We start from the raw sequence: 25,178 nt of genomic DNA, 5'->3' as shown, positions 1-25,178 counted from the left end.
TCGAAATTTACTGTTAAGATATGTACTGTGAAGAGGATCCTAAAAGGGCAGTAAGTAAACACTTTTAATACTGCATATTTGATATAATCGAACCAAGCAATCGATCCACCACCATGATATTTGATACAAAACTATGTGTTTAATAAAGTCAAATCGATATTAAAAAATTACAGAATGAAAATGTAAAGTTTTAATTTGCAAGAAACGATCGACGAGAAGGATATTTCTTTTTTGTTAGAAATAATGCTCTATGTTCTTTGAATTAAAGATTTTACTGTTATATGTATACAAAATATTTCAATAATTAAGTTCTTTTGTCAAATTAAACCAATTTGTTAAACACAATTTCGAAAAAATTAAATTAATAAAAGCAAGATTCTGATATATATAAATTCTTCCTTAATTTGTTAACTTTATTTCCCTTAACAATAACTTTTCTTTACTCTTTCATCTTCGTAGAACTATAAAATTATTGTAATTAAATAAAGAAAAAATGTACAATATAAAATTCATTTTTTTTATCGCATTATACTTTTTATAAATCAAATGTAAAATTCTATATACTAATTAATTTCTTAAAATAATTATACAAGAAAAGTAAATGTCAGAGTTTCTGTTTTCTTTTTTTATTTTATATCTCATTTTTTTATCTATTTTGAAGTAAGATAATTATTAGTAGACTTTAAATGTTTTTGTTACAAAAATTCATTACTTACCTATTGAAGCACTACTTTATTTAATTTAAAGCGCCGACGCAACTGTCGACGACAGCGCAAAGCGCGGATAGACACGCGGCTTCTGTACGTCCCTGTTGAATCGTTTTTCTTGCATTGCTGAGTCGTGATCGCGGCTTAATAACCGATTTTAAAAAAAGCCAGCAGCATCCGTATCATCTCAAGACAACATTCGAGACGAAATCGTGAAAGTATGAAGTGCCTATTGATGATCACAGTTCTCATGGCTATTGCCATGACCATCGAGGTACCGTTTGTTGTGCATGCTTAAGATGATTTTATTACATTTTCACCTGTAACTGTATTTTTGATATACCGTTAATACGTAATTTTATTAATTTATTATATTTATTTAAAGAAATTAATTATTTCTTATATTAAAAGATCTTTCTTTTTTATCTGTATACTTTGTATCAAATTGAGCAACTGAACATTTCCAAATATTTCAATATTAATACTTTGTACTCATTCTCATGAAAAATAAGAAATGTAATTTCTTTCAAAATGTTAGACTATATTGAGTTTTACAAATATTTATTATAAATATTTTTTATGAAATTTGATCGAAAAGACATTATTTTGTGTTTCCGACAATTAAGATTCTAAATCCGTCATATTAACGTATATCGGTATGAAACTTGGATATTATTTTAACCTGTCTAACTTGAAAAATTACTTTATATACTTTATACGTTAGAAATAAATAGATAAAGTAGTAATAGGTCAGATGCTATCTTTATATATCATAAGGTTTCTTCGATCGCTTCGATAGACACATGTAGATATTTGGCCGTGACTAATTCTTCTGAGACTGTGTATATCACTTTACATGCAACACGCTATGGATCTTGTAAATGCAATTTAAAATGATTCTATTTCGAATTACTTTTGTGAGCATCAAACATTTGCAAATGTATTTAAAACACAAATATTGATAAGATTTGCGATACATAAAAATTTTTTATTAATACTTGAAAGTGTAACAGCATCTAAATGTTATCAAAATAGCATTTTTACATTGCAATCAAATTCAATTTATACATAAAATAAAATATAATTTTAAAAAATGTATTAATAATTAACGTATAGTTAAAAAATGGAACAAAACAAATTAAATTAAATGATCCTTAGCAAAATTCGTGACAAGTGTTAAAAAAATTAATGAACTTATTGGCATAAAAGATTGGATAAAAGAAATTTATTAATCTATAATGTGTCAAATTTTAATTAGAACCTCTTACTTATGCGATAAATAAATAAATAAAGTTAAAGTCTAAAGAAATATTTTTATTGCTTAACATATATAACGAGTTTGTCTTTTATTTAGAAAAGAAATTATACGAAATAAGTCAGGAAACACTTAAAATTTATTAAATTTATTAAAATTTTATAACAAAAATATTTAGACAATAGTGAAAATTCATTGTTGATATGTGATAATATAACAATATGGAGGCGATATTTATTGAATCTTTTTATTCTAGCTATGTTTATTATTTTAGATCATCGAAGGCGATCAGCATCGCTACGTAAGCGACCTTGTATTAGTCCCAAAATATCAGCGTATGGTTGAAATTCATATCAACACATATCACGAATATTCTTGAACAAAGATTATAAACTGACAAAATAACGTTTAAACGAGGAAATGTTTTCCATTTTCTACATAAACTATTTTAAGCAAAATATTTATTTGCAACAATTAGCATTTCAAGAGTTTTAATATGTGAGCAGAAATATACGATGACATGTGGGCTTATCATATTTTTTAATAAGCTAACAATGTCATTAGACTGCACATTTGTTACACGTTTCACAACTGTTTAAATACTTTTACAATATTTTATCGCTATAAATCTATAATTTAACTTAACGCTATATTAATAACGTTTCAAACTTTTCGAATTATGTGAATCTATAATTAAATATAACGTGATAATAAAGTTTTAAACCTATGTTAGCATATTTTTTTTTATTCATAAAATATTCTCAAAAAATATATTGACGAAGTTTAATCATTTAATTGTTCAAAATATATAAAAACATATTTTGATTGTTTTGCGCATTTTTTTCCTTTATTATTTTATAAGTCCCATATTATTTATTTATTGTGTTTTTATATTTTAACAACAATGTAATTTTGATAATATTTTAATAAACTTATAAACAATTCCATTTCAGACGAAAACATTCATAGTTACTGACCAAGTATACTTCGATATTATAATTGATAATAATCCAGTTGGTAGGATTGTTATTGGCCTGTTTGGTAATATTGCGCCAAAAACGGTGAAAAACTTCATCACTTTTGCTACTACTGGTATAGCTGGAAAAAAGTATGCAGGAACCAGATTCCATCGTGTGATAAAGAGGTTTATGATTCAAGGTTTGTTCTTTTAAAAATTTATTTATTTAATAATTATCGTGCTCACATTGTACCTTCAATTAAATTCGTGCTTACGCGTGTGTTATTATCAGGTGGTGACGTCGAAAATGGAGATGGGACTGGTTCAATTAGTATTTATGGCAAATATTTCGATGACGAAACTTTTGAAGTAAAGCACAGTGGACCATTGATCATCAGCATGGCAAATGGTGGGAAGAACACCAACGGTTGTCAATTTTTTATTACTACCATACCAACTCCTTGGCTAGATGATCATTATACAGCGTTTGGAAAAGTAATAAAAGATAATTGAAACTATATAATGCATAATTTATTATTTATTTATAATTTATTATTATATTATTATTTGAATATATTAATACGCTTTGCTAAACTTGAATAATTTTTTTTATAGGTCATTAGCGGTGAGGATGTGGTCTTCAAGATCGAGCAGACTAAAACAGATAGCGACGACATTCCATTCGTGCCTATAATAATCTACGAAAGCGGGATTCTTCCAACGGTTCCCTTTACTATATCAGATAATCCTTATGAGTAATTTAACATTATCAATTTGATTTTAATATAATTAATTTGTTCTTCTCCTCGACTCTTTTATAGCTTAATCATCAAGCAATTTTGTGCTTCCCTTTATTAATTATAGACTGTATGCTGATTATCTTTGCATAACTCGTAAATTGAGAGACATAGTTATCGTAATAATGCTTAATTTGTTGAATAATGTTGGCATATGAAGCTAATAAATATTAGCTATAAATATTTTTCTCCGCTTTGGTAGCTTCATAAGCTTATAGTACACGCAGTCATTAATTTATGTTATTTAATTTATATTTATTTTATTAAGTAAATATAAATATACAAGAAAATGTTAAAATTTTAATTTGCTTGCCAGAAAGACAGAAAGCATACTCCTTTGATGTATATTATCTATCTTTTTTACATTCGCCTATCTAGATAAATCATCTTCTAGTGACACAGCTGAGTTTACAATTCATTAATGCAATATTAAAAATTGCATATTTGCAGTGTATGGGCGTGGATTAAGGCGACCTGTGTACCGTTGGGATTTAGCTTCTCGATAATCGCGGTTTTCCATTACATGATGAAACAAATGGATATCTAAGTGACAATCTTGGTATGAAAGACTGAATTAAATAACAAATTTTGCTTTTACTTGATCAATAGATTTCATATTTAATTATTTTTGTACATAGAACTGTGTGTAATATTGTGTACATTACTAATATATTATTCTTATAAGAGAATTAAATGTATTACACATATAGAGTTTGTATATTGTTGCATAATTTTGCTTCTTATATGGAACTCAACCAAGTGTTCTTCATCGGTTTTAATAAATTCCAATTATTATAAAGTACTTTTAAAATCATTCAATTTTTATTAAAAAAATTTTTTTCAGTCTTATAGTTTTGATAATATTCATTTCAAAAGGAAGTAACTGAATTTATTCAAAGAGATGTTATTACTATTTTAAAAGTGTAAAAACGCATTTACAAAAAAAACAAGTCATAGTTTTGTTTATATTTTAACACATCTAAAACTTATTAAAATCAAAGAAGAACACTTGTATCTTAGATAACGCAAGAAGAAAGAGACATCGGGCGCCATCTCTGTGAAGCTCGTGAAATTGTTATTCAAAAACTACTTCATTTATTTTGTAATAAATTAATAAAATAAAAAAGAAAATAATATAAACGTAACATTACATATGTGTCTGTTACGTTCTCATATCCGTCTGCCATTTTGACAATAGATTCTAAAACATATATACAGCTTTAAAATGTACATATCATTATTTCTTCATCGTCACGATATGATAATATAATATATACTAAATACATAGAAAAGAAAGAAATACGAAAAAATGTTCTTTTTAATTAAATTACGATTATTTGGGTTGAACGGCGCGGAAGAATGAATCTCGTTACTACAAGATAGTGTCGATGACGCACAAAGTTATCGCGCATGCACACTAGGCTTTGCTGCGTACGTGTAAATGCGGATGTCGAAGTGAGCCTTGGTGAGCCTTGGCTAGGCATCTGAACGACCAAACCAGTTGGTGGCACACCGGCGTCGGTCACCGGACGTCGATGGTCGGCTGAAGTCGGTTGTAGTCGTGTGTAAAAGAAAATTGAGTGTCGGTCGATGCTCCAGCGATCCTGTAACAGATGACACGTGGACGTACACGAGCGCTGTCATTCATAAGAACACGAAGAATACACAGTAGTTGATTGGACGCGGTGCGTTTGTGATCGGTATTGATGATGGTGTGTTGCTTTCACGATTGCTGCTGAGAAGAGTGCTGGGGAGCGCATGTTGCACCCTTTGGAGTTCGATCGGTCCGTCGACAGCTGGGAGAAAGTTCTTGAAGGGGGATGCTCCGAAACAGTGCATGAGCGTACTCATATAAGGTAGCTCCATTTTCTACCTGTAACGGTTTACATCTACGCCAATGCGAAAACCGCAGCGGAATGTTTGGAAATGTTTGCTCCAGTATTTGTTGATCTTTAACGTCACGAAGCAGATCCTTCAATGAAGGTTAAAGAGTGCTTGAAAGCCGACGCGAGCGTGTTTGATTTTAAAAGCTGTGAAGAGATTTTTGTTCTTTAATTGATATGAATGTATAACATATTAGGTACAAGCCGTAACCAGACAGATTGCATGTTTTTGTGTCATTTTCAATAAAATAATTTACTTCTCTCATACTTGGAATTTTGACTTGTAAATTAAGTTGAATGGAATTAAATAAATAAGTTTATGGTATCACCTTCAATTTTGTTCCATATGCACTTAAATGTATCTAAAGCTTTAAACTTGACTTTATTTCTTTTATGATTTTCTTGCACAGAAATGGTTTGACCATCTTTAAAAATAAGAATGAGTAAACATAAAAAGTCTGCTGCACTATACTAAAAAATCTTAACTTCAAATTGTGAGAAAAATTTCTTAGAAATTTTGCCTATAAAGTTATTTTTATTTTATGGATGGATAGATGTAACTGTGAGTCAACACAGCTTCGTGGACTATTGTCCTTGGCCACAACATATATTCGCAGTAAATCATGCTTCCGTTTTCAGTAACTACTGTCGACAATGCTGATACTACTCAATAACGCAATCTTACATTTACAATGTAAATCTTACATTTGCTTTTTTTTTAATTTTCTTACATAATATTTTATATAACTTCTTTTATATATTATTAGCAACTATTGAATTCTATTTACTTTTAAAGATGAATAAACAATTTCTGTGCAGGAAATATAAAAGAAATAAAGCCAAATTTAAAAGTTTTAAGATGTACGTAATATCAATATAGTTATTATTAACTAAAAAAATCAAAATTTGAAAAGCATTTACATTAAATTGCGATTATTAATTTTTTACACATACTATTTAGTTTAGGTTTCAAATCTCTAAATTTTATTATATTTATGTAATACATGTTAAAATTTACAATTGCAAATAAGTTTGAAGATGATTGTAAATTTTCGCAAAAAATTTTGAATATCTGTTGTAATCTCTCTTCATTGTATTTTATTTTGCAATTGGCATTGTCTACCGGTGTATCGCGCAAATGCATAGACCTCCCACGTACACATGTGTAATCTATTATCTGCTAGATAACAAAAAACACAAAAAAATTTAAAATTGTTGTTATCGTGATCAAAATGTTAAACAGTTCTACTATTATAAATTAAATATATATATATATATATATATATATATATATATATATATATAACCAAACAAAATAAACATAAAGTTCAATATATATATATATATATATATATATTGAACTTTATGTTTCATTTTGTTTGGTTAATTTATTAAGAAACAACAAATAACATAATTATTATTATTATTTTTTGCTGCTAATTTATTGCTTATTCTTATCTAATTCATAGCTGCAAAATAATACAACTTGAACTAAAAATAGTCTTACAATAATTAATATCAATTGAAATTAATCTGCAGCTTTGCACGTCACAGAAATTAAACAATTAATTAATAAATGTCCATAGTTTTCCGGAGAATCTATTTTAGCGTCTTTATTATATTTTATTAAATTATTTTAAAAATGTAAGTAAGAAGAGTACAAGTTAGAAGAAAATTTTATTTTGATTTTATAAACCGAATGACAGTTTTAGACGTTGAAATAATCTATCGCAATTATCAAAAACGTATAGAAATCCAGTGTAATGTTGCACAATGCAATTTATTTTTTAAATGTGCAATCCTTTAATTAATCCCTCGTTAGCGTGTGATACGCATCTGTCCATGAAACATATAAACTCGTCACGCAAACTGCACATTTCACATATTACTATGTACTACGAAATTCAATCAAAACATTTTTTATAGCAAGAAAGATAAGATATAAATATCAAACGATTTTAATAATAAATCTAGATATGAATATTATACATATTCAATCTAGATATGAGTAATAAATTTAGATATGAATAGAATAATTTACATTGTCTATACACTTACATTCAAACAAACATTTATTCAGCATTGAATTAAAATTAATTCCTTTTATTAGATGATAGCTTGATCAATGACCAGACAAAGACAATGATAATAATTGATGATGACAATAGATTTGACTACTCCTTCAATAGCACGGTAATTTGTTATTTGGACTTACTGATTTATTTGGCATATAATAATTTATATTATCTGCGTTTATTAATATTATATAAACTTAATAAATAATATTATATAAACTATTAAATTAATATTATATAAACTTAATAAATAATTAAGATAATTAAGTTTATATAATGTTTTCTTGTACTAATAATATTACAATATATATAATAATTATTATGTTAAATAATATAATAAATATTAAAATATTAATAAAATATTTATAAGAAATAAGTTGTTACATTATTATAATATGTAACATTTGCAATATCGGTTACATATTTGTAAAATTCTTCAGAAAATTCTTTCAAGTTAAAAGAAGAAACAGCATACCGTTCATTAAATGTTAATAATATCTATACGTTTGCATAAATTCCTAGCATACTTTGAGTATTTACGCTTCAAATAAATAGCCAAGTCATTGCTAATTAAAATACGATACACGTAACACATGCGCAAACTACGTGTAAACATTCGATGAACATTTGCACACGATCTTGAGCATTCTTAAAACAAAATGCTCTTAAAATTTGCGCAACAGAAAATGTATAGAAAGGTTATCAACACCGGCTTGAGTATCCTGATAAGAAAATGATTATTTTTGTGCGTGAATCATACACAGTATATGTGTCAATGATAGTTATTATCACAGAGGAAGTATTGCTTCAATTTATCTCCCATGTGCAGTTCAATAAATAAAGCATCTAGACGCACCTTACACGTTATCTCTGGCAATATCCACTGATATATTTTTTTCTTTTATAAAATGTTATAAGAAATGTTAAATTTATCTTGCGATAAATTAACAACACCGTTGTTATTATTTAAAAAAAATAAATTTAATTATTACAAAAGACTCATATGTAAAATAACAATTCAAAACAGTAATAGAAAAACTATTAGAGTCGAACGCAGTTGGTGGTACGCGAGTTTCTTTCATGGAAAGTTGTCTTTAATTAAAAGTCGTAAATACAGTACATTGGTGTGTTAACGAATCAATATTTTGACTCCGTTTTAGACCTTCAATATATGATAAGAAAAATCGATTATTTCACACTCTTAGAAAACCAGAGTAAATTTTCTTCCACTCTCAATTTCAAAAGTTTTATATTAAAAAAGTTGTCAAAATGCATGACGTAAGAAAGAAACTACATGAAAAAAAAATGTGTAAGACTGCACATTGCACCGTCATTATTAAAAAAAAATAAAGTAAAGTTGATATAAAGAATCTTGACATAAAATAATTTACGATCTGACTACAATAGTGCGGAAGTTATCAATTTATCTTTTTTACTTCTTAAATAAGATATATGTATAAATTTTAAATACGGATTTTATATGTCTTCTTGGAAAAAATAGCTTGATTTTTATCTTCTTTGTAAATAATTATTATTAAAGTTGTTATTCAAAAAACCAATATACTGCTTTGCAAGAACAAAGAATTCTTTCAATTAAAAAAAAAATTAATCTGTTATAAAACATAAATTAATGTTTATATTATATATTCAATAATTTTACTTTAAGAATCCATTTTTAAATTGTACAAAAGAATTAAATTGTTTCAATTAACCAAAACAATTAATGCTGCTTTTAATCACTGTGTCTGTATTTTATTCATATTTTATCAGGTTTTATTTTTTTCCATTTTCTTTCCTTCTTCGCGTACTGTGCCATAAAGACTATATTGTCAGATTGCAGAGAATTATAAAACAAAATTGATTGATATCGTCCATGGTAATATCGTCACGCAACGTCATGTTTCTCCTTCTTTCTACCGCATACACCATTCACATCTTTATGCGATAAAAGTGTAACCGGCACGGCGCACCTCTCAGCGATGTCGTCCCTATGTAATTGGCCCGTAATTAAGGTGGGCGCGCCTCTTTTTGCTGAATCCTCTCACGACCAAAAACATACTCGCTCTAGTTCCCAGAATTGTTTAATGGCAAGTCATTTTGGGAGCTTTCAACTACCATTCCGTTTCGACTTAATCGCGTCCCGTTACACACGCACTCGCTAATTAATGAACTGATAGAATTGTTTCATTAACAATAACGTAATTACGAATATTTAACAATATTTAATTAATGATTAATTAATTTTGTATAATAATTGATAATTGTATGTTTTATAATTGTTTGTTTAGTAATTAATAATTGATTAAATTGATTAGTTACATTAAATTAGAAAAGGTTTATAGTACGTATAAATAACTTTGAGTAACGTCAAATGCAGTTCATACTACGGTTACGACGGCTTGAGGAGCATATCATGGAACACGGCGATGAAAACCGGTTTATGAAAAAAATTTCAGGGTCTGAAAGGGTCAATGCAATCGAAGGGCATAGCGCGGAACGTCAGCGTTGCATCTCTTGGCGAAACAAAGTTAAAGACGTTCGACCATGACAAAATTTTCTTGTCGATATCAAAAAGTTTGCAATCACAGAGAAATTTGAAAATTGCTCTTGGGTGCGCAGTTTATCACGTCTCTATTTTCTTTGTTTCAGAGTGAAAGACCATCCAGGCAGCTTGAAGCATGACGAAGTACTGGCTGAACGCGGCCCTTCTCAGGGTCGTTCTACCAGTAATCTTAGCCGGATGTAAGTCCGATTCGTATGACTCTTTTTCTACTCTTTCTTTATGTTGCTTATATTTTACAATTAATAAATACTTTACGTGTACTATAACTTTAAAATAATTAGAATGGATAAACATAAATAAAAAATATTTTTACATATAAGATTTTTACATATTTTGCAACTATGTTATATAATTATATTTTATATAACTATTGCATTTTCAATGTATTTATACTGGCTATTACAACTAGCTTGATCACTCATTTTTGCAAAAACTTGTAATTAAATACGTGAAGTATTCCTGATTAAAATTATTGCAGTTTATATACACTGCAATAATTGCAATAGAAAAACAATTTAAAAATCAAAAGAAACGTAAAAAATTAAAAAGCTTTAGTTTAGTACAGTTTCTTTTTTCACAAATATAAATTTCTTTTATATATTTCTTGTGAATTTTTTAATTTTATTGTTAGTTCTTTTTATCATCTTTGTAAAAATCTTGAAAATATTTTTACTTTAAAATTAAACTTTATATTGCCACAATATTATGTTGATGTTTATTAAAGAAGCATTTGCCGTGAAAGACAAAATATAGAATAGAAATTAAATACAAATATTAACGTAAAAACTCATAGTTCTTCTCTATAATATGAAAACGTCTTTTAGAATATCTTTGGCATAATGAAACAATAAATGTACTGGTGATATCATATCTGTAAATGTCATCATTTATCAATCGATTAATAACTTTAGCTTGTTGATCGCCAGTTGTGAAGCAATAAAAAGAAAACACGAATCGCCTTTTTATCGTCATTCGTAACAGAAATAAGCAAAACTAGAAATAAGCGAGGGTCGCATATCAAGGAATCTTGGATTGACCGCCTACACTTTGCATAAGCATATTCAGCATTATGCTAATTGACGGTTGAAAGGAAATAATAAAGTACCACATATGTCTGTAACTTCTTCTGATGCGTGTTCATTATTTAGATTTATCAATTTTTAATAAACATTTAGTCAAAGTTTTTACTTCAAAACTTAGATATTGATTAATATTTTTGTATTTTATTAATAAATAAAAATTTCTTAATACTTTGATAAACAGAAAACAATGTAATCAATAAACTTATAATTCTGATATAAAATATTCTAATATTTGTTATCTTATAAATACAGTGGAGCCTTCCATATTCGAAATAATAGGGAGACAAAATTGTTCGGATAAGGAAATTTTCGGATAATAAAATAAACGCATTTTTATATTAAATTTTATTTATTCAAACAGAAACTTAAAGTTTTAACAAAAAAGACTTTATATGTTCAGAAAAATTTAAATTCTTTACGTAAAACAAAAACAAAATTAATTTTACAATATATTATAACATTTGAATAGTAAAACGTTCGGATATTAAATACTCGGATAACGGAATAGACTTCTCTCGGATATGGGACAGCTCTACTGTATATTGTTTTTATAAATAATTTAAAAAAATACATATCTACACACAAATAAATTAAAAGATAAGTTAATACACTTAATCAAGTAGATTATTTCATTTACATACAAATTATATTGATCTGTCAATTATCGGTAAAGATGAGTAATGTTGTCATTGTTTATCAGTATGTTATCAACTCACCACATGTTAGATCGCTCGCAATACGTTACCGTTGTTTCTCTTTATACTCCATATTGTTTGAATATTTATTTTTTATAAGCATTTGTTTTAAACATTTAAAATAATTAATACAAATTTATATTATATATTCGAATTTCTGTAATAGTTGCAATAATTAAATAATGTAAATAAATATAGTCTTGTAAAATTTAAAAAATGCGAAAAGATAAATTAAATAGAACAGAATTGAATTCCCATACAATCCACGTTGACATGCATACGTGCCTAAGCAGAGAGAAGAGTATTCTAAAATTAGAAAGCAAGCGCTTGAACTAGTAGTATATTCGTATCAGACGAGAGCAAGATTTGCTTTCTTTGTCTAAACAAATATTCGACTTTAACATATCAAATCACACAAACTTAAAATGAGTTCTAAGAGTTCTATTATCGAAAGTAGGATATTTATACTCCAACTGAAATTGATAAAGTAATTTTTTTATTTAATATAAACACAATAATTTATTGCAATACTTTGCAATATTGCAAAACTTTTGATCACATATTTGAATAAAAATATAAGCAATAGGTAATAATATTAAAACCTAAAATAATATTGTAATTTACGTTAAAATATTATACAAAAATAATATATTATAATTTTTACGTACCTTTATCTACTGCGAATTTTGTTAAATTTGTCTTGTTACATCAGTAACCATTTAATAATATTATTAAAGTAACAAAAATTAATATATATATTAATATATTTTTTATTATTTGTTGTACTATATATTTGAGATCATACTCATTAAATGACGTATAAGTTACAACACTGGAAGTATAATCACAATAATTAATTATATTGCATGATTCCATAGAAACACAAAATTTAAAGAACATTAACAAAAATTTTGTGCGTGCCATCTCTCCATTTCCAGAGTCAGTTTCGTGATGTGAAACCTTCTAAACTAAGCTTGAACCTTTAACCTTGTTTAGCAAGAAGATGATATGATAGTAGAGATATAATGACATGAATATAACGTTTTTTCTACGCCCGATTATTATTGCGCATATTATCGCGCGTCGAAATTTTAAACGCAAGATAATTAATGCTTTTTGCATCGGCAATTTGCTTTGAAAACAAAAGCCCGTTAATATCGTTGCTATAAAAGAGTTGCTATAAAAGGAAATTAATCGATAATTAGCCCGTATGATTCTTTAAGTTGGCTAATGATTTCGAAAATAGACAATAATGTATTAATATTTAAATAAAATGAACAGTGACAATTTATCAGAAATATGGTAAAAAAAACTGGAGAGCAAGTAACTATTATAAATTAAATATTATTACAGAAAGACAGAAAACTAGAGCTCTTGTATTATACGAGTACAAAACTCATTTAAAAAAAACTCAGCTAAAATAATTAGTGGATTCTCTTTTGTGAATTTCATTTGGCAGCGCCACAATGTCGTTATTTATGTGTGTCATGCATATATAACACGTGACACGAATAAGAATGGTGACTAAGCTGCGACAACTGAAAATGATACTGTATTTCTGCGAGCATTTGAAAAGTTTAAATAACATGAATTTTAACTTGTTTTAACTTACTTGAGTCAGCGAAAGTTACGTTAGTTCATGAAATATTTGTAACGTTCCGTGACACAAAAGTAATTATCGTCGACAGACTAAACTTCTATAATTGGTATTAATTACTAGAACATATGCGTATGCCCTACTTATATACCGGGTGTGCATTTAGTAGCATAAACTTTGAAGAATACATAGGAAACATTTCTGATATTTTTTGTATACATATACTATTATATTAATTTAAATGCGAATTATTGAAATATGTAATATTACATGTAATGTTTCAAATGAAATAAAAAGTCGTTAGAATATTACGATCTAGATAAATATGGATCAATAATAAAAAGCAAAGGTCTTGATACTTGGAGGGGGTTGAAATGTCATTTCTTAGAAGTACCTCGTTATAAATGACCTTTTCACAAACGTAGAAATAACTATTATCGCGCTTTTATGCACTTTATGTGCTGTACATTTTCATTGGGGAAGGAAGTTATTCTAAATGAAACTGTTAAAACGAAAATAAGAGGAATTTTTAAGTAATTTAAATAAATAGGATAAAAAGCGTAATTCCTGATAAAAGCGCTATAAACATTTCTGATACTTTGATTAAAATAAAAAAATTTTTATTAATTTTTTTATAACAAAAAAATGGTTGGTATTTTATATTTAGTGAATCCTTATATTTTTAGTATCCAAATTTCTCTTTCTAAAAAAGTTTCTGTCAAAGTTTTCAGAAATTTTTATAGAAGAGCAAAAATTTTATTAATTATATTGAAAAAAATAAACTGCAAACGTCATAAAGATAAATTTTAATTTACAGGTACGATATGGCGACCAACGGGATTGTCAATCATTTATTTGGGACTGATGCTTTATTCTCCAATGGTCCCAATACCAACGAACAAAACTATGATGGGCCACACGGGAATATACCTGAAGACTTGCATTTGTCTAGCTTTTCTTGTAGTCATAGCTCAGATTACCTTTCACATTGTTCTTTTGTCACTACCGCCCTATGGATACTTTTTAGAAAATTGTAAGTAACACTTTGACTTAAACATTATGATATTTTTCAAATTCTACAAAAATTTGCAATTTTTCTAAATACCATATATCCTTGCATATGGCAATATGCCTCAAAGGACAAATCAAACTTTTCAAATAATTAAAAAATAAATTATTCAAAGTTTATAAAATGTAATTATTATTTGAAATATCTTTTTCCTGCATCAATACAGCGTTGAGCACATTTAGTCAATGAATAGATCCTTATAGGTTTTTCTTTGGAAACATCTTGATGACCCTCGTCAGGCCAGCTTGTGTATTGCACTAATATCATCGTACAAAGTTCTCTTCAAACAGTCAATGGCAAGTGTTATTTGAGTATCATGAAGTTGAGTGCTTATGAAAGAGAGTTATTCGAATTATCAAGAGAAAGCTGATTGCTAATTCACGAGATGCATCTCCTGTCGCGAATTTTTTGCTAAAAATAAAAGTGTGCGTAATCCAGCATTTGTTCAATACATACACATGCATCCATATTTATGAGATTTCTTTACCCTGTGTCTAATTTCTATTTTCAAAAATAAAATTGACAATGAAGGAAATTTTGTACGACATTGTTAACACTGTGACAACCTGCTGTGACGAGAATCATTGAGGTGATTCCAAAGGAAGATCTGTAGAAATCTATACCCATTAATCGTGCCCAATGCTGTATTGATACAGGAGGGATGTATTTCAAATAATAAATATATTTTTTAAACTTTAAATAAATTATTTGTAAATTGTTTAAAAAGTTTCTTTTGATACTACCTATATTTTATAGATAACATATAATAATATTTAATTTAGTATTACATAAAAACTAAAATTTAAAAAAATATTCTCGGAAACCATAGAATTTATAATAAAAAATAATTTTAATTTGAAATATAAGTAAATAACTTTAATAATATTTTTAGGTGTGTTTTTGGAGAAACTTTTCAGACACATAGGCTTTGTCAGATTAGATAGCGCATCTGTATGGGAAGTATTTTACTGGCTGTCGCCAGAATTTATAGTCCTGCCCACCGTACTTGCCGTATATTTTATATCTCGTTTCCTTACGCAAAGACGTGTTGGCGATGAAGAGAATGAAGCTGTTCTTCGCCAGGAAAATAATTCTCAACGACAAAAAACGGAAGACAATAACACGAAGGTGATTACATTTCCGTACTGTTATATATTCAAGGCAAAATAAAAATTTTATATACAATCTATAATGTAAATATGTGTACAAAAATGTATATTGTTCAAATTATTCAATTTAAGTCGATCTAAATCGACTCTCGTTTAAATTGCACATTTCAACTACATTTTGCACAAAAAATCGATATCTCCTCAAAGATAACTCACCCCTACGCACGTTCACGATTCAGATAATCAATTTCCTGGGAAGTATCGGTACCTATGTTGTGTTGGCGTCATTATGCTGTGTCGCGGCCTTAAGGCCATCGATAGAGGCGGCTTTCTACTATTTGGTGTTCCTCGGAGCCGCCACGTGCTGGGCATGCAACAAAGAATTGCGAAAGGGTTTTGCCGTGATCTGTAGGATCATCATGGTCATCGTGATCGTTCACATCGTTATCTTGCTCGCCTACCAGAACGAATGGCCGCAGGAGATCATTCCGGAATCTAGTGCTTGGCCGCGTTATTTAGCTCTGGTTGCAGTTTATCACACCAATTGCAGCGATCCGAGAAACGTGGAATACATAAATGATGCCGATTGGTTGATTTACGGATATGCTTTAAGGTTGTTCTGGCTCTACTACATCCTTGCGTTGCAATCGCAATTTCTCAGTAGAAAACCGGTAAGTTCATATGTACTTATCTTATTCAGTATAAATAATTATATTCCAAAAGTTCAAAAATTATAAATCAACTTAATTAATTATTAAGAAAATTAGAATAGTATATGTAAGGATTTTGCTAGGTAATATTAGAGATGTTTTTAATATATATTTTAGTGTTTTTAATATATATTTTACTTCTCTAGAATTTTTAGTGCCAAATTTTAAATTACATAAGAATTGTAATTGCTTTTTAACGCAATTGTATTATTTTTATATTTAAAAAAATGTAATTACAAATAATTTTGTATGGAGCAAGACACTCTATCGTATATTATCTAAATTAAAGTACAATATAGAATAGCGATGGGATTCACACAATGTCTCTCTACGTAGTCTATAAAATATACTAAATTTTATTAGAAATAGTACATCGAACGGCACTTTTCTCTATTGAAGCTTCTTTTGAAATTTGGAGATCTTTATTATCCCAAGCTACATATGCTGTTTGCTTGTTGTTAGAGTAATTAATCCATTAATGTGGATAAGGAATAATTAACATCAATATCGCAAGTAACAGCTAATTGCCTAATAAGACCTTTAAACTAACCTAAATATATTTGAAATTGTTGACACACAACTAAGCTTATTAAATAAATTATAAAAATGGAATCGCCAACTGAACTATTGAACCAGTCATATGTACTTTCTTTGTAAAATTATAGAAATTATAACTTTATAATGGTCTAATCTTTTGTTACGGTGATAACAATTTACTATTACTTTATTACGCTTTATTAAATTATATTCTAAAATTACATTTTTATTAATGAAACATTGTTCATGAAGAAAACTCTATGACCTATTCGATATCTAAATAGAGAAACATTTTATATAAAGTTTGGCGATTCTGTCGATTCTGATTTATGGAAAGTTCTGTGGAAAATATCTTGCTTGTACTAACGAGGCATTACAGGCGAAGGAAGCAAAACGATTAAGCGGCAGACTGGAGGACACTCCTTTGTCCAGGCACGTGTCTATCAGGGTGTCTATCAGGCGTAGGACACCTTCCCAAAGATGGCAATCAGTGCGACGTAAGGCTCGCGTAAGGACTCGTTCCATATGAGAGCCGATTCAATATGATTAATATTTTTACATATTTGTAATTACGCAACTTCGCCTTTGTCCTCGGCTGCAATTTTATTTCAGATCTTGTGTTGCTGATGTTTTGCTCATTTGATGCCAAAAGTTTATATAAAACATTTTATTCCAAGCTCATTTTCAAATTGTTGTGTACGTTCATAGTTATGCATTCTAATTAAAATATTCACTAATTTTTCAAAATATCTTAAACTACTAAATTTATAAATATACTATTTATATTTTTTTAGAATTTATATATATATTTTTTATTACATTTTATTTGATATTATATATATATATATATATATATATATATATATATATATAAAATTGTATTTTTGTTATACATTTTTAACAAAAATTTAAAATTATCCAAATTTTCGAAATGTTCACTGAACTTTCCAATTTTCCAGTTTCCAATAGTATTCATAGTTGTTTGATCTTTTTGTCTTGTAATAGTTTTATTTATATCTTTGTGATTATATATTTATTGTAGTAATTATCGCAGTAATTGTCATAATTCCCTCTTTCTTCAATTTATTTTTGTTAATTAGGTTGATAGTTAACTTTGTTTACGTATTTTCCTTTAACTATGTGGCTGTATATAACAATATTATAATTAATATTGATTGTAAAAACTATTTAGTTGTATTTCAGCTTTATTTCAGCTTTATTTTTCACTTTGCAAAAGAATTGTTTCTTCTATTTGTACTTTCCATGTTCTTATTTGCTATCGCCTTCCAGATGTGCAGTTGTTGTTTAATGCTGAACAAAACCGTTTTCCGTTTGGATGCTGCTATGTTTAGTTTGCCATTGTTTTAGAAGCCGGTCGTAGATTCGTCGTTAACAACGGTCGACGAGCGGACTCCTGTACGTATACCAAGTGAATATGCATGATTAATACTTCACTAACAATACACTTCATACTTCTGCACGTAACACAAATAATCCTCGCTAAGTGGTTCAAGATTTTTCGAACAAATGGTCACGTAATCTGGCGTGCAGTTGCAATTAACTTCGCATATAATTTTCACACACGCAATCATCATTAACAGTTAACAAAATGTTAGCTAATTAATAAATTGGTGAAGGTAAACGCATGTTTTATACATTTTGCATGAAGTTTCCTTGTAGAAAAGTAGGAAAATATTGATTTAGAATATAATGAGAAAAGCATAATGATAAAAAGTTTATAAGAATAAAGTAGTATTGTAAAATTAATGTTAAAAATTTTTGAAAGTAAAACGTTTGATTTTCTATGCAGTTGATGCGATTTGGATCTGGGAGAACGGGGCTTCTTCAAGACTCCACTACCGGAAGCATCATCGTCAATCAGGATGGCCAACAGGACGATAACATACAAATGCAGAGTCTCAGTGAAGGTAATGATGTAAATGTTGAAAAACGTATGACAATCGAGCAACTAAACAAAGCAATTAATTAATGATTTTTATAAATTAGGAACGCCTGATGAAACGCCGGGCATCGTTGAACAAATAATTATGGCAGTATATTCTATCTTCCAGTTAATAGTAAATTCATCATACCTTGCTACAAACATAATAATGATGGTAAGTATTAAAAGCTAAAGATTATAGGCAATCAAACCAATCATATTTTTTTCAACTATGTCTCAGACGTGGAGCATAATGTATCACAGCTGGACAACATTCGTTCTGCTCCTGTGGGCGCTAATTCTATGGATGGTTCCCAATAAACGTGCTTCCATGATGAAGTGTTCTCCTTTCATCGTATTCTACGCGACCCTCTTACTTCTCGGACAATTTATATACAGTATGGATTTGAACGATGAAGAATTGCCAAAAGTAATAAGTGGCGTACAGATGTCTGAAATTGGCTTCACTAAAGCCGACGACCTCGGCCGCTGGCATCTCATAGTTAAGGTACGCATTAATATCTCTCTTGCAAATATAAAGAATCTAAATCTAAATTTTTCCAAACTAATTTCTCAAGTTGTATTATATACATGTTTTAAAATAATATTGAACAAATAATTTATTTATTTACTCATTAATTATTCATTTATTTATTTAGTGCGCATTTATAACGATGTTTTGGATCACTATGAGGCAATATATGACAGAACGAAAACAACAGCGACGATCTTCTACCTTAAGAGACATGGTAGCGCCGTTACACGTATCTGTCTCGATGGCTACAACCACCATGGGTCACGAGGCGCCTACAGAAATCAAGAGCCAATTTATGAAAAATGTCGGAAAGTTGTTGCAAGACTTATTAACAAGATTCTGGATTGCCGTGGTAGCGATCATGCTATTCATCTGCGGCATTACGGGCGAACGCATGACGATGTTCAGAATCGTCTACATGTCGCTGTTTCTCATCTTCGTCATCACATTCCAGGTGTCATATTTGAGTACTCGGCACTGTTTATTCGAATCTTATTAGGGACACGTCATAAATATTGTATTGTGAAATTTCAGATATCGTGGACAGCATGGAGAAAAATGATGTATATATTTTGGGTAACAGTTATTGGATATTCGATTATCATGCTGATCCTCGTTTACACCTATCAATTTCAAAATTTTCCGAAATATTGGGAGGCTATCGGAGTAGAACAAAATTTGTAAGTAATAATTATTTAATTATTAAATTATTAATTTATTTATTGGACGTTTAGATTTCCCAGCAAACAGCTCATTTAACTTTTTACAGACAAATGGATATTGGATTGGAGACATACGCGATCAAAGACCTGTTCGTAAGATTGCTAACGCCAACGTGTTTCGTCATTATCACGGTACTTCAAATTCATTATTTCCACAAGGATTTTCTGGAAGTCACCAACATCGATAGATTAGGGTTCGTAAAAAAAAATAATTGTTGATGATATAATAACAATATTTAAAAGTGTCGCTTGATCAATTTTAGGCCCGAGAGCTCATTTAGATGCGCCAGCCTAGGACACTCTCCTAGTTTAAATATTCCAGTAGCTTCACCAGCCGATATTACACTTACCGATGACGAGAAACACACAATATACACATTGAAACAATTAAAACGTATGCTTTTCATAAATTTTTTTTAACAAGCCATTAGTATTTTAACGAGATATTATTAGTAACGAGAATTTTGAAATTAATTACAGACATGTCAAAATTAGAGAGAATTGCACTGTTACGAAAACTATCAAAGCATCTTGTAAATTTTTACAATTATATCTGGCTTTTCCTCGAAATACACATGCAAAAAATTGTTTTTGTTTCATTCGTTCTTCTGTGCATTAACGACGTAAGTAGAAATTATTATAATTCACCTTCATACTTTTAAATTTGAAAAATAAAATTAACTACACAATAATGTTTTTAGGTATGCGCAATAAATTTCTTTTTTATCGTCGTCGTGGTTATAATGATCAATTTTAACAGAAACATTCAGATCAAATCGATCAACATTATGGCCGCGATAGTATCACTTTTAATAGTTACCAAGATGTTATATCAGATTAAATACATTAATCATAAGAACTGGGACGTCAACTGCACTGTAAGTTTGTCTTATTACAATAAAAAAATGCTTCTTTTTAATTCGATTAAATTTATTATATTTCTTTAAATAATTTTAGAGAATCATCAATGAAACTGTTAATGGGACTAATCGACAGGACACGATTAACCATACGTACAATATAGCCAAATGGTTTGGAATGGATAAAGCACTTCCGGGTATGCTTCCTGATCTGTTGAAAGGCTATATCGGCATCATTACTGTGACAACTTTGAGGAAGATCATAAGAATCCGCCAATGGTTTTATCGCCATAGTAAAGGAGAACCATTGGAAACCCCTCAAATAATGTTCCCAACTATCACCAGGATGGATGCTGACAAGGGAATACCGGAGTGTTTAAAGTTCCTTTTCAACTATGGTTTTTATAAATTCGGTCTCGAAATGTGCCTCTTTGGAATCGTTACGCTGATCGGCACAAGATTAGACTTTTATTCCGTCTTGTATAGCGTATGGTTGCTGGTGTTCTTTTCATTGAAAAGGAAAACTGTTTCACGAATTTGGCCCTGCTTTAGAGCTTTCGCTATAATTCTTCTACCTATCCAATATGCCATCGTTGTAGCTCCACCTTCGTGGCTTTGTATAGGTAATGTATATTAGGCAAATAAATTCTTTGATTAAATGGAACAAACAACAAATAACTTTTTCTTCGAATTTGCTTTAGATTATCCTTGGGACGATCCTGAAATGAGACAATTGCAAGACTGGATGTATTTTCCTGATCCAGATTACCCACCGAATTCTAAAAAACTGATTTGTACGTTTGACAGAACTTAAAATTAACAGAAAGACATTGCACAGTATCTTATTCTCTTTTCTTTCATACGCAGGTGACTTTATATTATTAATGATGATCGTGCGGCAAAGTCTGGTATTCCAAATTGAACAAAAACATTTACAATCTGGCAAGGATTTTGCGGCAGGCCACAATTATTCCGTTTTCCAAGATATGGAAAAACCGAATTTTGTGAATCCCGTAAAAGATTATGTGTCGCATATTCATTCGTGGCTGGACATAATCAAACGTGCTGTCATGATGAGCCTCATGTGGATAACTTTGTCGATTATGTTTTTGGCTGGGACGAAAAGAACAAATCTGTTTTCGCTCGGTTATCTCATAGGAGCGTTTATATTCCTTTGGCAAGGAAGTAACTTTTACTTGAGACCAATGAGAACTATTCTAAAGTGGTGGAATATGCTGATCGGATACAGCGTTATCGTTATTTTTACAAAAGCTATTCTTCAAGGAGTGGGTTGCGTCCTTATCAATGACGTAAGTTTTCTTTCAATAATGTCATTATTCATATATAAAGTTTGATTTTTACACACTTAATGTTTCTTAAAATCAAATAAAAGATTTTGTCCATTTTAGATTTTACTTGAAATTCTATAAAAATATAAAATCCAAATTTCAAAAAATTTAAAATAAAACACTGAACACATTAGAACTATAAAAAAAATAATGGATATAAAAATGTTTAATTTGTTTTAACTCCAGCTCGAAAAGTCAGCTTGTGAGCTAGTGCAATTACTGGGTATCGCATGCCTAAAAAAATTCAAGAGTTCAATCCAGTCAACAGACGCTGATTCCAAGTGCTATGTCACTAGAGAAGACATCGGCATGGTCTGGGATGGATTGTGCTTTGCTTTCCTTTTGATACAGAAACGACTCTTCAAGAGTTACTACTTCTTCCATGTAATAGACGAAACGAAAGCCATGAGCATTCTAGCATCTCGCGGCGCGGAACTGCTCGAAGATCTACATCAGAAGCGTATAGAAATTCAAGAGAATAAGGAGAAGAAAATTTTAGAAAACTTGAAATTCAAGATGGACAAAATTAAGGCCAATCAGCAAAGAATACAGAGACCATCTTACAGAGAACCCGAGAGTCACAAAATCGGTAAGAAAACATTTTCTTTAATGTATTTATAATTTTATATAATAATTAAAAGAACATCTTTTCTTCGAAGCGACCCTGAACAAAACTTAAATTTTATCATTTAATAAGCGATCATAAGGTTTTCAACTAAATCATAAAATACTTTCAGTTAGGTATCTACTGACTATCACTTTCTTTAAAAAGTTCTGAGTTGCGTTCTTATAATTACTGAATATTTTTACAAGCTGTTCTTGATAATTTCTCTTTTCGATGTCTCTGTTATTCCATTATTTTATTGTCACTTATTATGCGCGCCCAATATATAACGCCCAATATATCTTTAATGCGTCGAAAAAAGAGAGGCAGGCACCGCTGGCTAGATCCTCCAGCGTGAGCTCTTGCGTGTCCTCGGGTCACACGCCCCCGCAAGGATATCAAACTCCTCTGGATGAAGATAACGACGAACCACCCCCGCTGACGCCACGGACAGCGTCCTTATTACAGGCGCCTACACCGAATTCTGCCGTCATGACGGTCAGTCTCGAGGGCTACCTCGAGCCGACCCGTATCTCGTTCGGTTCACCTCCTAGTAGCGAGCTCAATCCTCGAGGACCATCGCCAGACGAATCGTTCCCGGTGTTCTCGCCTCCACCATACGATCGAGGCCCGGCCGATCGATCGCTAATGTCTTCTATCAGGCATCGCCGTCAATCCAGTTTACCAATTAGACCAACGTGGATGAACAGTGATCCGCGCCAGTCAATTATCTCGACGGCCTCCCGTTCTCCGCATTCGCATCACACGTGTAAATCACTCATCGACAGCAATGTCCGCAACGCCAGTGTGCTACAGTGACCTGTACATACGCTTTTTTACGTCTGCACATTTAGATCTTCCGCGAAACACGTCTCTGATGTTCATCTTGTCTTATTAGAAGCAGTTTCTTTTTTCACAATGAAACATATTGTATGATAACATGTATTGAACTAAGAATTAGCTTAAGGTATTCTTGTATATAAATGCTTATTTGCAGGTTTGCTTATCAATGTATACTTCTATGAAGACGGAGCTACATAATACTTCATATGTTCCTGTTTTCTTTTATTTCATTGCAAATCTCAAAATATTGTTATTTCTCTATGTTACTTTTTTTCTCTTTCTGCAATAACTTCATTATCTTTTGTTTACTTTATCATCATTAATTATATCTATATTTGTTATTACGCTAATGAAAAAAATTTTCACATTTGTTAAAACTTTTCATATTTTTAATATATAAAAATTTCTGAAGAATACTTTAAACTTCTCAAGATTCTATAATATTTTTCCGAAATTATAGAATGAGAAATCTTAAAATATTTCAGAATTTACACATATATATAAAAAAATTTTTTTAATATAAACTTTTTCAGCACATCTGAAGAATATTCCAATTTGTGCGAAAAATCTGGAAAATTTTCTAAAAAGTTATAAAGTTATTACAGAAATTCTAAAAAATTCTAAAATGTTTTCAATTTATAGCATTTACAGGCATGATCGAATAAGTTTTATTTTTAATTAGTCGTGTTTTTACATATTTCTTCCTATTATTATATTTACTATTTTTATATTTACCGATAGATTATTCGCAATCCAATTACTCAGCAACCCAGTAAACAATAAAATGGATTCTATTTTGAGTTAAATGTCTGATGTAATATGTAGTATGACACATTGTAATATATCATATGCTCTACATATGATGAATGTAACTGTTTTTTTCAGTTTCTATATGTTTATTTTTTTATTTTGTGTGTCTTTCTATTAGATGAACTCTATCCAGGAACACGGCCATTGTACAAAATTCGTCCGCCGCGGACCAATAGAGAGGGTAAATGTACATTTTTTATAGCTGAGCATTATCCCAATAACCGATATCCTCGTCGCAGAATACGACTGTATTCCACAGTTTCATTTGTATATAAAATGTACAGTCTAACATATAGTTCAAAGTAGCTAATGTATCAATAAATTATGTAGTTGATCTATCGGCATCTTTATATATATTTGCACATTCGTGTTTAATAGAAATGATTATATTTTGATGTAATCATAAAAAGTTATAATGTTATATTCACGAATTGTGCTCGAATGTCCTTGCACCCCTTTCTAATTATATTGTCGTC

The 25,178-nt window shown here is 29.7% G+C and overlaps 2 protein-coding genes across 12 annotated transcripts in view; both read left to right on the top strand.

The window, feature by feature from the left end:
- Positions 1 to 758: 758 nt before the first annotated feature.
- Positions 759 to 4,859, top strand: LOC105194667 (peptidyl-prolyl cis-trans isomerase, rhodopsin-specific isozyme). 2 transcript variants are annotated; one of them, XM_026130871.2, is made up of 6 exons: positions 759 to 981; positions 2,237 to 2,263; positions 2,916 to 3,120; positions 3,213 to 3,415; positions 3,536 to 3,675; positions 4,168 to 4,859. In XM_026130871.2, the coding sequence occupies exons 1-6, from the start codon at positions 928 to 930 to the stop codon at positions 4,262 to 4,264; spliced, it is 726 nt and encodes a 241-aa protein (XP_025986656.2). In that variant the 5' UTR covers positions 759 to 927; the 3' UTR covers positions 4,265 to 4,859. The 2 variants fall into 2 exon arrangements, with proteins under 2 accessions (XP_025986656.2, XP_011158005.2); XM_011159703.3 differs by lacking the exon at positions 2,237 to 2,263 and having other exon boundaries at positions 760 to 981.
- A 316-nt stretch (positions 4,860 to 5,175) lies between these two features.
- Positions 5,176 to 25,178, top strand: part of LOC105194666 (piezo-type mechanosensitive ion channel component) — a 31,065-nt gene continuing 11,062 nt past the window's right edge. For 3 of the 10 annotated variants that reach the window (XM_039454707.1, XM_039454713.1, XM_039454712.1), the window contains exons 1-21: positions 5,177 to 5,573; positions 10,325 to 10,417; positions 14,430 to 14,645; positions 15,574 to 15,809; positions 16,030 to 16,461; positions 17,417 to 17,545; positions 18,406 to 18,453; positions 18,848 to 18,965; positions 19,045 to 19,154; positions 19,221 to 19,487; positions 19,639 to 19,968; positions 20,049 to 20,194; positions 20,284 to 20,430; positions 20,500 to 20,630; positions 20,717 to 20,859; positions 20,938 to 21,114; positions 21,194 to 21,719; positions 21,798 to 21,890; positions 21,964 to 22,406; positions 22,632 to 23,034; positions 24,821 to 24,883. In XM_039454707.1, the coding sequence (XP_039310641.1) occupies positions 10,354 to 10,417; positions 14,430 to 14,645; positions 15,574 to 15,809; positions 16,030 to 16,461; positions 17,417 to 17,545; positions 18,406 to 18,453; positions 18,848 to 18,965; positions 19,045 to 19,154; positions 19,221 to 19,487; positions 19,639 to 19,968; positions 20,049 to 20,194; positions 20,284 to 20,430; positions 20,500 to 20,630; positions 20,717 to 20,859; positions 20,938 to 21,114; positions 21,194 to 21,719; positions 21,798 to 21,890; positions 21,964 to 22,406; positions 22,632 to 23,034; positions 24,821 to 24,883 (4,222 nt within the window). In that variant the 5' untranslated portion in view covers positions 5,177 to 5,573; positions 10,325 to 10,353. Of the gene's footprint in view, positions 5,574 to 10,324; positions 10,418 to 14,429; positions 14,646 to 15,573; positions 15,810 to 16,029; positions 16,462 to 17,416; positions 17,546 to 18,405; positions 18,454 to 18,847; positions 18,966 to 19,044; positions 19,155 to 19,220; positions 19,488 to 19,638; positions 19,969 to 20,048; positions 20,195 to 20,283; positions 20,431 to 20,499; positions 20,631 to 20,716; positions 20,860 to 20,937; positions 21,115 to 21,193; positions 21,720 to 21,797; positions 21,891 to 21,963; positions 22,407 to 22,631; positions 23,035 to 24,820; positions 24,884 to 25,178 lie in introns of all 10 variants that reach the window. The other 7 variants (XM_039454710.1, XM_039454708.1, XM_039454709.1 and 4 more) reach the window with 7 other exon arrangements.

The sequence above is a fragment of the Solenopsis invicta genome, chromosome 11 (assembly GCF_016802725.1).
Source record: "Solenopsis invicta isolate M01_SB chromosome 11, UNIL_Sinv_3.0, whole genome shotgun sequence".
NCBI lineage: Eukaryota > Metazoa > Arthropoda > Insecta > Hymenoptera > Formicidae > Solenopsis > Solenopsis invicta.
The sequence above is the reverse complement of the archived record's forward strand: the minus strand, read 5'-3'. Positions and strand labels throughout refer to the sequence as shown.